The 12,634-nt window shown below is 49.0% G+C and overlaps 4 protein-coding genes and 3 non-coding genes across 7 annotated transcripts; 2 read left to right on the top strand and 5 right to left on the bottom strand.

Annotated features, from left to right (window-relative positions):
* Positions 1 to 1,220: 1,220 nt before the first annotated feature.
* BDW47DRAFT_101062 (Got1 family protein) lies at positions 1,221 to 2,506 on the bottom strand. Its single transcript, XM_024811587.1, has 5 exons — positions 2,183 to 2,506; positions 2,078 to 2,104; positions 1,957 to 2,005; positions 1,867 to 1,882; positions 1,221 to 1,806 (listed from the first exon to the last, which is right to left on the bottom strand). The coding sequence occupies exons 1-5, from the start codon at positions 2,211 to 2,213 to the stop codon at positions 1,510 to 1,512; spliced, it is 420 nt and encodes a 139-aa protein (XP_024674422.1). The 5' UTR covers positions 2,214 to 2,506; the 3' UTR covers positions 1,221 to 1,509.
* Positions 2,507 to 2,716: 210 nt separating this feature from the next.
* BDW47DRAFT_101061 (uncharacterized protein) lies at positions 2,717 to 3,902 on the bottom strand. Its single transcript, XM_024811586.1, has 2 exons — positions 3,206 to 3,902; positions 2,717 to 3,150 (listed from the first exon to the last, which is right to left on the bottom strand). Exon 1 carries the CDS (start codon positions 3,819 to 3,821, stop codon positions 3,267 to 3,269), a length of 555 nt encoding a protein of 184 aa, XP_024674421.1. The 5' UTR covers positions 3,822 to 3,902; the 3' UTR covers positions 2,717 to 3,150; positions 3,206 to 3,266.
* Positions 3,903 to 3,997: 95 nt separating this feature from the next.
* Positions 3,998 to 4,661, top strand: BDW47DRAFT_123431 (DASH complex subunit DAD4; the record flags this gene model as incomplete). The annotated part of the gene is made up of 5 exons (XM_024816049.1): positions 3,998 to 4,045; positions 4,299 to 4,355; positions 4,406 to 4,450; positions 4,502 to 4,586; positions 4,633 to 4,661. The coding sequence occupies 5 exons, from the start codon at positions 3,998 to 4,000 to the stop codon at positions 4,659 to 4,661; spliced, it is 264 nt and encodes an 87-aa protein (XP_024674420.1).
* A 261-nt stretch (positions 4,662 to 4,922) lies between these two features.
* Positions 4,923 to 5,034, bottom strand: BDW47DRAFT_t38. The gene has a single exon. It is a non-coding gene; the product is annotated as a tRNA-Leu (tRNA).
* Positions 5,035 to 6,076: 1,042 nt separating this feature from the next.
* On the bottom strand, positions 6,077 to 6,188 carry BDW47DRAFT_t37. The gene has a single exon. It is a non-coding gene; the product is annotated as a tRNA-Leu (tRNA).
* Positions 6,189 to 8,759: 2,571 nt separating this feature from the next.
* BDW47DRAFT_t36 lies at positions 8,760 to 8,873 on the bottom strand. Its single transcript has one exon. It is a non-coding gene; the product is annotated as a tRNA-Leu (tRNA).
* Positions 8,874 to 8,985: 112 nt separating this feature from the next.
* BDW47DRAFT_87426 (actin-related protein ARP5) lies at positions 8,986 to 11,793 on the top strand. Its single transcript, XM_024820093.1, has 5 exons — positions 8,986 to 9,376; positions 9,436 to 9,756; positions 9,806 to 10,746; positions 10,806 to 11,582; positions 11,640 to 11,793. Exons 1-5 carry the CDS (start codon positions 9,181 to 9,183, stop codon positions 11,670 to 11,672), a joined length of 2,268 nt encoding a protein of 755 aa, XP_024674419.1. The 5' UTR covers positions 8,986 to 9,180; the 3' UTR covers positions 11,673 to 11,793.
* Positions 11,794 to 12,634: the final 841 nt, after the last annotated feature.

The following is a 12,634-nucleotide window of genomic DNA, read 5'->3' as shown; positions in this document are numbered from 1 at the left end:
TATCCATCCTGGTTGAGATTACCACGACCATACATGCCCATGACCCAAAAGCCAGAATATACATAAAAGAACCATAAGCTATATCCCCCATCTACCACAAATAATCCTTAAGACAAAACAAACCACAACCAAGGATGATACACACTCTCCTCACCAACCGGATCCCCAATACTCGGCAAGTACTTCGCATTCCATTCTTCATCCAGGTCGTCGTCGAAATACTCCGGACTCGGCCTGACCCGCCTCGCCTTGCAATACCCCCAGTAAGCAGGATACCACCCCGCCTGGCCCCAGTCAATGACAGCAGCTACCGTTGGGTTCGGTCCCGACGATAGAATGATATTGGGGGGGTGCGAGGTCGGCGTGTGTGAAAACCACGGGCAAACTCTGCCCGTCGATCTCGATGTCGCAGCCGTCGTGGAACTCCTGGATGGCGTTGGCGCCGTGGAAGGGTCCGGCTAGGTTTTGGTGATCGTGGAGGAAGATGTCATTCAGCGGTTGATTGTGCAGACTTCCTGGTGTGATTCAGCATATGTACGTGGTTCTCCCTGCAGTGGATTCAAATCACTTATCCACATAAAGACCCCGATCAGGATATTTCAAAGCCCTCCAGGCCTTGACCATGCCATTGAGCTCTCTACTAACACCCTCCTCTCTCCCCTTCACTCAAACCACCCCATTTCCGCTCCAGCGTCTCACCCTCTACCAAAGCCATGTAAATAAATATCTGCTCCTCAGCTTCCGTCCACCCCAGCACCTCCGGAACAGGTACTACGCCTTTCAACCGCTCGTAGACCAAATGCTGGGTCCGTGCGCCTGTGAGGCTCCGTATTTAACTATCAGGCCTAGAGATGGGAATTTGACAGGCGGAGGTCTGTTGAAGCTTGCCCCGCGGATGGTGTCTGACGCTTTGTTGGCGGCTCGTGCTTCGGCTGGGGAGGATAGATTCTTGGTGGTGGTTGAAGAAGGTCAAGGTGGGGATGGTGCGCGTGTTGGACTGAGATTTGGCTTCCTTCGGTGGCATTGAGAGATGTTATTCTATCTACCTTAGCAGGGTTGGGTGGGTATAGCAAGAGTGAAACGCCTAGTCTTCGTGAAACCGGACTCGATGTAAGACCAACGCTTATCGGTTCTAGTAGAGTTGAAAAGTAGGTCCAAGAATGGATATAGTGAAGATCGGTTCGTATAAACATATACGATCATTAGTAATTACAAATTCTATATCTGGAAGCATATTATACCACGTTTATCCCGTCCCAGCCTGTCTCACGCTTAGACAGGCAATTAATGCACGCACCATCGTACACCGGGCCATGCAAGCAACCAATCCAGCAATCAGTCAATCAAACGAACCATTTAGGACCGGGAATACAGCCAGTCGAGAACCGACATATAACAACAAAGCTCGCATAGTCATATACACACATAAATTCATCCGCGGAATCTCATGATCCAAAAAGAAACACCCTAAGCTCTGCAGTGAAAGATACGAGAAACTAGATTCCAGAACTATACAGGCAGCTCAGCGTTACTCCTCCCGCCAGCCAAGATCTCCAACGTGCGCTGGATATAGGGCCCCACAACGGGGATGTTCCCCGCAAACTGGCCGATCGTAGTCAGGAAATCGCCGAAGAGGATGAACAGGCCGTACAGCTCGATTAGGAAGCCCGTGAGCGGCCAGCGGAAGAGGATGAGGAGGATTCCGAAGACGAAGGCGGCTGTGCCTTTGAGTTTCTGGCGGCGCGAGAAGAAGGCGAAGGTCTTTTCGACGCCGATTATGAGGGTCAGGCCGATGAGGAAGAGGATCTGGCGTTGGGTTAGTGGGAGATCTATCTACGAGGGGTTCTTTGGGTCGGTGGAGCGTACGTTTCCCATTGCGAGCCTGTGGGAGGAGACGCGCGTTAGCGATCTGGTTGCTTGCATTTGATGCGCTGGAAAGGGGGAGGTCAAACGTACATTGACCGGTCGAAGAACATCACCACTCCTCCGCAGAGGAATATACCCCCTGTGCAATTCGCCGTCAGTCGTTTGTACTGCTCCTGGTTTGCTATGCTGATCTCCGGACTACATCACCTACCCGCGGAGCAAAAGATGACACCGATCTCTGTAGATGTCGCGATTAGTCCTGTGTTTGCTGCGCATGTGCTAGCGACCTGACGGTGCGACGGGAGGAAAGACTTACTCTGATTGTCGGTTAACCACATGGTTGGCATAGTAGCACGGTTTCAAAGTATTTGTGTAGACAGAATTGAGGTCTCCAGATGAGATGTCAACAGCGTCGAGGCTCGAGAGATCTGTCGTAGCTCCGAGGCTGTGCCGAACGACGATCAAAGGTAGCGGCTTCTCAATAGGGAACGTGTCATGCAACGGGGTCCACGCAACAATGACAGCAGACGTATTAGCAAGCTCAGGCAAAATAATCGCTAGCTTCTGATCAGGTGTGCAGTTTGTCAAATCAACACAAAAAAGGCCAAACAAACCCAAACGAAGCGAATAAACAAGCAGGCGACTCTTTAATCCATTCCGGCTGCGGCGTGCGGTGTCGATTCTGCCACGTTCCCTTTTTGCGATTAGGCGACGCTAGGCCCGCTTCGGATGGCGGTCTGGCTGCCAAGGCACACTCCTATTAATTTGCTTTGGCCGGTTCAAATTCCTCCCTTATCCTTATCCTGTCGCTAGGATAGCAGGTTGTTTTGGGAATAATGACGCCACCCATCTACCGATTGCACTTAATGCACATACGGATATGTTCATTGTCATGACATAATCATGGCTGGATACAAAGACACAACTTTGATACTGCACAATGAAGCAGTTTACAATGCAAAAGGGTCTCCAGTGGATGGGCATACGATGCAGCGTTGAACCTCATTTATGTCATGTCATATCATATACTATCTATCACCCAATTGTCATCTCGATGACACCCGCCGCGGCGACAGCATCTCCAGAGATGCTGTAACTGATGTTCCTGTCGGTGGAGCGTCGGTATTAGTCGCGTGCCTCTGGCACAAGGCGAAGAATGACTCTCATATAAGATCACGAATAAGCCGGAGCACTTCCTTGAGCCTGTCTCGAGAGGGGCAGGTGGGTGGAAGCGCTTGACTGTGTTGGTCGTACATACTCCGTAGATTCCATAGAGTGTAGCATCTATCTCAACGAATCAGACTGTTGTTTCCATGCAATCCCAACCGACGTAACTTACCAATGCTATTTATTACCCATCAGTCTTATAAAACATAACCTTGCACGCAAAAATATCTGCCTTATTTGAGCACCACATGAGCATCTCTCAACTCAAGATAGCTCTCCGGCACACCCTGGCCCAGCGTCCTCACCACCCCGAACACCTCCTTATCATGGTATCGCAGGCGGGTTTTCGGATCCGTGTACGAAGCCGGCAAGCCCGTGATGTCGCAATACCGCCTCTGCTGCGACGCACTCAACGACGGAGCCGACTCGATGTTCGTGTAGGTAACCGCAGGCCCGGTCTGGAAAGTCGCCTTCGCATTCTTCTCGAGCACCAGCGTGGACAGGTTCTGCGCGGCCTGCGCGATGTTGGAACTCCGCCCGGCGCCTTCAGCTGGGGTCTGGCTCCCGTCGGTGGTGGGCGCTAGGGGGGTGGTTGCGCCGGAGTTGGCTTGCGTCGCCATCACGGAGGCTTCTTTGCGGGAGTTTTCGGAGATGAGCTGCTTCACGTTCTTGTTGCGACGCTGGGACGGCCGCCATGCTGGGTTGCGGAAGGGACGTGGCATGTGGGCGATGTCTAGGCTGTCTAGCAGCGCCTGGTGTCTTTCGGCTTCTTGGGGAGTGGGTGCCATGATGGTACGGTATATTATTTGATAGCTTCACGTACAATATGGGGTCGGGCGTTGATTATCGATCGTTGGAGCTTGAGGACGACGGGGATCCAAAGATCTAAGTTCAAGTCCGGTGATGGGCGCCGGTCGGAAATCTGGGGCGATATCAGGTAAGCGCGCAAACTGTCACTACCAGTATGTCTGAATCCAGTACCCAGGGAAAAGATCAGGAAACTAGACAACTTGTAAGTAATTGATAGTAAACCTAGGATTAAAATTTACATACATTTTATTTCACTCAGAAACGACGGTAGAAAAGAAGACTACTTGATCAATCCCAGCACCCCATTGACTCTCTCTCACGTGACTATCCTTATCAATTAGAGGATCGCAACAACAAACATCACCAATACCAACAACACCCCATACCTCGAAAAATGGTAAGGCACTACCACCGATAGGCTAAATCTCAATATTCTCGGCTAACAGATTCTCCAGGAGAGCCCACACGAACAGCAGCAGGCCCTGCTTCTTTCGCGAATTATCAACAATATCGTATGCAGCACGTTATCTCGGAGTCTTGGCGCTATACTGACGCCTGCTAGGAGAAACTCAATGAGTCCGTAATGGTCATGAACAAAAGCCTCCAGGTATACAATTCGTCTACTGGCTACGCTGGCCTTGATACTAATGTAGTACAGGAGGTCAATGTTCAGAACATGAATGTCGAGCTGGTGGCGCAAATGTTCAAGAACTACCAGTCGAATGTTCTATTCCACCTAGAGGGTAAGATGTCCACCGCTAGGCTGTTGATTATTGCTAACGAGAGAAGCAACGGAGAGTCTGAAGGACCCGTCATAAGGGCTGGAGGTTGGGATTTAACTTGAGGACATTTTATTGCTTCAATGTAACGAGGACATGAACAATTCTGGGGTTAGGTGTTGCACCAGGCGAGGTCACAAAGAATGAATATCAATTAACACTCAAGTGCGTCGACAATAGTAAACAACAACTTTACCACCAATTTGTCTATCATAAAAGCTCTTGAAAGATTTTCAGTCCGAGTGAAATCAAACCGAAAAATCTACTTGGCCAAAGAGAGTGCAAAAAAACAAAAAGTTATGACAAGAGTGGGATTCGAACCCACGCCACTTGCGTGACTAGGAAGTTCCGTAGAACTGTGATGGTCAGGTAAACCTGAACCTAGCGCCTTGGACCGCTCGGCCATCTTGCCTTGTTATTGTATATCAGTTTTTGTACTCTGCATCACTACCTTAAAAAAAAAAGCAGGCGGATTTTTTGTCTGCAACAGCCCTAACAAAGTGAACTTAGAAGGATAGGTGTATTTAAAGCCAGGCTCAAGACTAATTTAAATGCATATTGAATCCCTGGGCATTAATGCGTAAGTCTAGCTTCATAACTCACCGGAGGATGACGGCTAATCATCAGTGGCAGACCTGCATCCTGATCTCTCCCTCCATTCATATACCCCTGAAACAAAGGCAACAACAATCAGTATGTATATGTGTGTGACAGTCATGCAGGATCTGTGGTTATTCATGTCCAAGAGCCAAATTGTAATCGGTCCAGGCGAATTAGCACATAGCTCGGTCCCAAAGCCATCGCAGTATATACTGATCTAGATATGACTATGACTCGGGATACTACCAGTCGCATACACCTGCTACCATGTTTAGCTGGCCAGTATAACGAGGGTTTCAGAATATGGCAGCTAATTAGATACTCGAGTGTTCAGTGGACAATGGCACAGGCACTGGTAGTGATGACAAGGTACTTGATAATGAAGTGGTCTTGTCTTACCCGAGGGGAATTTGTAATTCAATCTTCGTTGAAATATACTATCTGTGAGACATTTACCTAAAGTTGGGCCCGTGCTGGGGTTATGCATGGGGCACTGGTCTATTTAACCTACGGTTTGAAGGGGTGAAAGCTATACTATCTACCTCGCTGACAGGGGCTCCTTTGCATGACTTAGATTACTTACAGATGTTTGATTGATCCTATGGACCACAGTGTGAGAAGCATGCTCCAGATTGATCTATCTACCGTATCTACCGGAAAGATAATATAATAGAGATAAAACAAGATACGCTGCTGAGAGACAAGCAATTGGTGGCTGATATCTATCTACTGCGACACCACATGCCCGGAAGTGGTACCATCCCGCCCCACTATATCCTAACCGTCCCATAATTTCACACATCCCGATCCACTCCCAGAAACCAAAAAACATGTTCAATCTTTGCAAAAAGTTATGACAAGAGTGGGATTCGAACCCACGCCACTTGCGTGACTAGGAAGCTCCGGAGAACTGTGATGGTCAGGTAAACCTGAACCTAGCGCCTTGGACCGCTCGGCCATCTTGCCTGTTGATATGTTGAAGGCTGACTTTTATGCTACACCAGCCTAGCCAATGTCTATGCACAGTACCTGCAGTGGAGTATGCATGTCAACTTTATCTGCAGCTTAAATGCTCCTCCTAATATGCCCCTCGTCTCTACAGAACTGAGCCTATGAAATCTCACTCCGATACTTACTTCAATCGTGATGTAGTTCTACTTTACTCTATCTTGTGTGTGCGAAATACTGATGAGTAAATACCCACTTCCCCTTGTGGCGCAGTCAATATATATACTTTGTTCTGTACTCTTTATGTGTGTTTTTCAATGATAACACCACCAAGACCTGTATAAAAAATAACAAAAATCAACGGTGTGTAAATAGTCGATGCAAACAGTCAGCCTGTTCAATCCAGATAATTTTCAATCTGAAATTCCATCTTACAGTTCTCAGAACCATAAGTATGTTGAACAGTGAGGCACGCAATCAGGCAACATGTCAGTTGACCTGCACTATTACATATAAATTGTGATTTGGGTTTTTCCTGGTTTCGCAATTTTCCAGACACTCGCAACCTCTTTGTAGATTTCATGATCATTGAAATTTATTGATTTTTGACCTTTTTCATCACTCCTCCCACAAGCCATGAGGCCCGAGCCTCCACGGCTACCGTCATATTATTTCTGAAACCACTGCCGTAACCTCATCTCATAATCTCACCAAAGCAACCATTCTCAACGCGTACATAGCAATTCTGATCATGAAACGTATACCGATCCAAATCACCGAATCCTCATAAGCAGCTCACATGTGCTTGTCATAACTAAACAGTCATACCAAGTGGATTCTGCCTCCAAGCTGGAGATGATCATGTCTTTATCTCAGTATTTTTGCAGGCGAGTGACTTGCCAATACTGGGGCCTACCTACTGAAGTTTTCCATGCCCTTTGCTTTGGTATCCCTGAAGGCTGATGAGTTTCCCGCAGCAGGCCTAAACACCATGAGTTTAGCCTAGGGAGTCCCTTCGGCAGGCTAGAAGTCCCATGATCATGGTGTCCCTGCAGGCCAATGAGTCCACAAAAATCAATATACATTTCAGCGCCTACTAATAGGCTCTGAAGAACAAGGTTTTGTCATACCCAACAGGTCCACAAATAAGGAGCCTAATGAGACCACTGCAGAGTTCCCCGTCGTGGGGAAATCGACCGAAACAGGTTACGCTAGGGTATAGAAAGGATTCCGAGCACAGATCAAAGGTAGTGAATTAATGGTTCTTGTCTAGTCACTCTGTAGTGTGAAGATAGGAGACTAACCCCTATAAGTCTCTACCCAAGGCAAGCGTGACACTCTGTATTCCCGAGACAACGAGGAAGGATGGTACCTGGAGGTTTCATGCATCACGAGAGAACTAGAGTCAACCCGAGCGCAGTACCCTGGCCATGACAGTGTGGATAGTTTAAACTACTTCTACGGCATGTATGTGGTGCTGTATCAAGCCCACAAACCCCATCCGATCCGCGCATTCGAGCTGTATATACCAAGTGGAGCGGCTGTAGAGGCCTGCGGAAACCCTAACATACACACAGAATCACAGAATAACAAAGAAATGATGGGAAGGACTGAAGAGACCAAACAACTGTTTGATAATCGGCTAGAGGAGTAATCTTCTATATATAACTATAAAAGGACATACTGTAGCTATCGTGCCTATTTCCTTGCTTGTGAGTTCTCAGTATTCTGTACTATTGGATAACTAATAATCTCCGCTGTAGTGCTATATGTGGTTTAATTGGTTTTGAGTCCTGCCTGCCTAAGGACGCTGTCATACCCAGAGTAATTCAATTTTGTATACCTGTGGCCCATAACCCGATGATCTAGGGCTGGACCAGGCTTTAGCAAGCGTGAGTAGAACAACCTCGCATCAATAGATGGATATGCTCAATAATCCCATCTAAGAAGTTTTCAAGTTATGCTATACAAGGATGCCCTGTACTAGCAGATCATGGACTCAACTCAGGGTTATTCAAGATCAATATAGCATGAGAGACGTGTAGGGCTTTGGAAAATAGAGCTACAGAGAACGTAAGCCCTGGATTGAGTATCATCTCAAGACCGCTGCACCAAAACGTTGACCAACGTCTGGTATAGGGCGTAAGTTGATTGGCATCCTAGCATATCATCGTCACTGGAAGATAGTCAATTCGAACACTATTAAAAGCTGGGTCCATTTGATAGTTGATACTATAGACTATCATAGAGTGGGGGAACACGTAGTAAACCCTCAGGTTACCATTCCATAACCGTTGACAACCATCCACAACCAGCATTACCTAGTGTGGTAATGGTTGTTAACACTATGCAGCCTTACAATCAACTATATGAACACGACTATAGAATCTTGAAAGAACCTTCTTAAACCAACCGTCGGGCCTTTATGTAACTGTGTATACAGGGAATATTGTACAGGACATCCTATTTCCATGGATCATCAAGGGACCGAGGGGACAAATACAGCAAACAGGAATATGAGAGATAAAAAGAGGAAGGGGAGAGAAGGCAAAAGGTAAAAAGTTGTGAAGTGAAAAAAAGAAAAAGTTATGACAAGAGTGGGATTCGAACCCACGCCACTTGCGTGACTAGGAAGTTCTGGAGAGAACTGTGATGGTCAGGTAAACCTGAACCTAGCGCCTTGGACCGCTCGGCCATCTTGCCGTTGTTGAAGAAACCACTCTCTTAGATGCTTTACCAGCGACAAAAAAACAGAGCTTGGCACATCAACAAGCCACTGGCGGAAGTTGCCTCCTGCGCTTTGCGGCGTTCAAACGCTGGTTGCGCATCTTAACCTTCAGTCCACCGCCTCTCCTTCCACTCGCGTGATTTGGCTGCTTTGCCTCGGAATTCATCCTTCTATAATTACTCGTTCTCTGTCATCCCACTCATCGCTTGCGACAACCTGCAATGCGGTGATTCGCTCTCGCAGAAGCTCCTGAGTTGCTAGTCACTTCGAACGCCCTCCGCCATGACTATCAATTCGGTGCAGACGCTCTTCCCTGGTCGCCGTTCGATCAATTCGACCGAGAAGAGCGCCGCGAAGCCGCCTCCGAAGACTTATTCAGCACGAGATCCTCCTTTCAGGGGGTATCTACCCCCGCAAGCCGATGGGTTTGAGCGAAGCAGGTCGAACCCTGACTCCAGCGCCATAGTCATCGACAATGGTAAGTACATACTCACTCAAAAAAGGGTTCGCCTCTCACTGACATTCCCTGTCTGTAAGGCTCTAGTCTCGTCAAAGCCGGATGGTCGTTCGACAAGGACCCTCGCTTCGTCATCCCTCCGGTTATGAGCCGGTACCGCGACCGGAAGCTCAACAAGGCGTGTCAGTTCATCGGATATGACGCCTACGTCGATGCTACGACACGCGGTCAATTACGTTACGCCTTTGACCCTGGTACGAGTGTGGTGGGAAACTGGGATGTTATGGAAGGGGTGCTTGATTATCTATTTCTCAAGCTGGGGGTAGACGGGGCAGATGGAGGGGTTGGCCGGCCCATCGTGATGACAGAACCGATCGCGAACCTGAACTACCCGCGACGAAGTAGGTTGAATCCTGGATGCGATGGGGATCATCTTGCTGATATGCTTAGTGATGAACGAAATCTTGTTTGAATGCTACTCCGCGCCCTCCGTTGCCTACGGGATCGATTCGCTCTTCTCCTACCGGTACAATCGTGGGACCGATGGATTGATTGTTTCATCGTCGCATACGTCGACCCATGTTATTCCCGTCCTCAACAACAAGGCTCTGTTGTCGAACTGCTCGCGGCTCAACTGGGGTGGAATGAATGCGTCTGAATACTTGCTGAAGCTGATGAAGCTGAAATACCCGACATTCCCCGCAAGGCTTACCGAAAACCAGATGGAAGGGCTTGTTCGGGAGCACTGCTACGTATCCACTGACTATGACACGGAGCTCAGTCACTACCTCGATTGGACAGGACTCGAAGAACGCGACCATGTCATCCAATATCCATATACAGAACATGTGGTGCAGGAAAAGACCGAGGAGGAACTTGCGCGCATCGCGGAGAGAAAGAAGGAGAGCGGACGTCGGCTGCAGGAACAGGCTGCGAAGATGCGACTGGAAAAGCTCATGAAAAAGGAACAGGAGTTGGAATACTGGAAAGACCTCCAGCGGGGTCTCCAGTCTGAGACTAAGAAAGAGGCGAAGCGGATCTTGGATGCGGAGGATCTGAAAGACGAAGCACACCTCGATCGGCTCGTCCGGGATCTTGAACGGTCCATCAAACGGTCTAGAAACCGGGACCTCGGAATCGAGGAGAATGAAGAGCCTCAGGAGGAGATGTCGTTCCCCATGCTGGACATACCTGACGAGGAATTGGACGAAGCCGGATTGAAGGAGAAGCGGCACCAGCGGCTCATGAAGTCCAACGTCGAGGCACGGCAGCGCGCGAAGGCCGAAAAGGAGCGAGAGAAGGCCCGCCGGGAGGAAGAAGAGCGTCTTGACCGGGAGAAGAGGGAGAACAACTTCGAGGAGTGGATTGAGGAGAGGAGGGTGGCTCGACAGGTAAGAACCCTCATCTTCCCGACAAGATCTGACCCAATCGGGTGTTAACTGTGCATTAGAATATTCTGCAAAAGATCAAGGAGCGAGACAGGATGAAGGCAGATCTGGGTAACCGGAAGTCCCTCGCCAGCCAGATGCGGATGAAAACGCTAGCAAATCTCGCCTCAGACGGACCCAAGAAACGCCGAAGAGGCGGCGACGATGACGACTTCGGTGCGAACGATGAAGACTGGGGTGTGTACCGAACCGTGGCCACCGGCGACCAGAGCGACGACGAAGAGGAGGAAGATCTCGGCGCCGTGCTCGACAACGTCGAAAAGGAGCTCCTGGAGCACGATCCCGAATTCACAGAAAACCACACGCTCGCCGCGCAGTCCGACTGGACTAAGAGCCTGATCCACGTCTTCCTCCGCGGCCCCTGGCCATTCGACCCAGAGAGCCAGCGCGAAGCCCACCAGCTCCACCTCAACGTCGAGCGCATCCGCGTGCCGGAAGTGGTATTCAAGCCCTCTATCGCAGGCGTGGACCAATCAGGCCTTGTGGATATAGCCGCCGACATCGTCAACCACCGCTTCGGCAACCCCGACGACCAGGCGAAACTCCTCCGCGACGTCTTCTTCACCGGCGGCAACACCCTTTTCAAGAACTTCGACGAACGATTCCGTAATGACTTCCGCGGTCTCCTGCCCCTCGACGCCGAGCTATCCGTACGTCGCGCCGCAGACCCCGTCCTCGATGCGTGGAAGGGAGCCGCGCAGTGGGCGTCTGGGCCGGAGCTGGCCAAGTCGTCGATCTCGCGGCAGGAGTATATGGAGAAGGGTAGCGAATATTTGAAGGTATGACCTATCCTTACATATTCTTTCTACACTTACATCTCGTGCTGACAATACTAGGAACACGAGTTAGGAAATGCTACCTCGTGGTGAACACGGAGGTTCTTGATTATGACTGGCAACTACGTAAGCCTAGACAGTAGTGCTGTCGTGGCCGTTGATTTTTCTATCGAATGCGAGCGTCCTTGTCGGTACGAAGGCGGGTGAGTCAGGGCGTCGGGCGTCTGGAAAAGGGTCGTTTGTTGTACTTTGAGTGATCGCGTTTGCGATTAGATATCTTAGCTTATCTTACTATTACATTGAAAACTACGTTGATGTAGGGCTATTATCATACCCATATTTTCCCTTCTTCCCCTTTTTTGGGTCACTTTTGGGCATATCACTCGCGACCTATTTGATAGGTCTATCCTTCTCACACGGACACGAGGATATATACATAGACACACAAGAACCTGTATTATAAAGCCATCAACCTTTTTCGAAACCGCACATTCGATTGTGGCCATAGAACTGGTGTTGCAAGGAACTACCACTCAGCTACAGAATATATCATGACACGTTTTTTTTTCCTAAGTAGACCTATATTCATTGCGACAGGACGTCACATGTCCGGGGAGATTTCCTGTCTTCCTGCGTCCTAGGATAGACAAACAGACATACTAGACCGCCAAGCAAGCAAGCAAGCAAGCAAGCAAACAAGCAACCCATTTAGTTATAGTCCGTGGGGCAGTCGTGACAGGACCGGACAAGGAATATCCAACAATAGGGCGGGGCCGTAGTCAAGTAAAACAGTCTCATAAAGGCGACCAAGGTGGGAGATAGAAGGGTAATAAGAATGTCATTGTGGGCTCGGGATGCTCGGATGGGGGTGGGGTATTGCTTTTTTTGATTCCTTGTCTGTGAGAGGTGACGAGGGATGAAATCATGAGAGAGTGGATATCTGGATTGACTATTTGGGTATGGTTTGTCTGTGTTTATTGTTGGTTGGGGAGGTCTGTCTGACTGTCTTAGGTTTATGTTGATGTTTACATTATCATATTACGGGTAAGAGACTA

This window comes from Aspergillus candidus, assembly GCF_002847045.1.
Source record: "Aspergillus candidus strain CBS 102.13 unplaced genomic scaffold BDW47scaffold_8, whole genome shotgun sequence".
In the NCBI taxonomy this organism is placed as follows: domain Eukaryota; kingdom Fungi; phylum Ascomycota; class Eurotiomycetes; order Eurotiales; family Aspergillaceae; genus Aspergillus; species Aspergillus candidus.
This window is presented reverse-complemented; position numbering and strand designations above follow the sequence as displayed.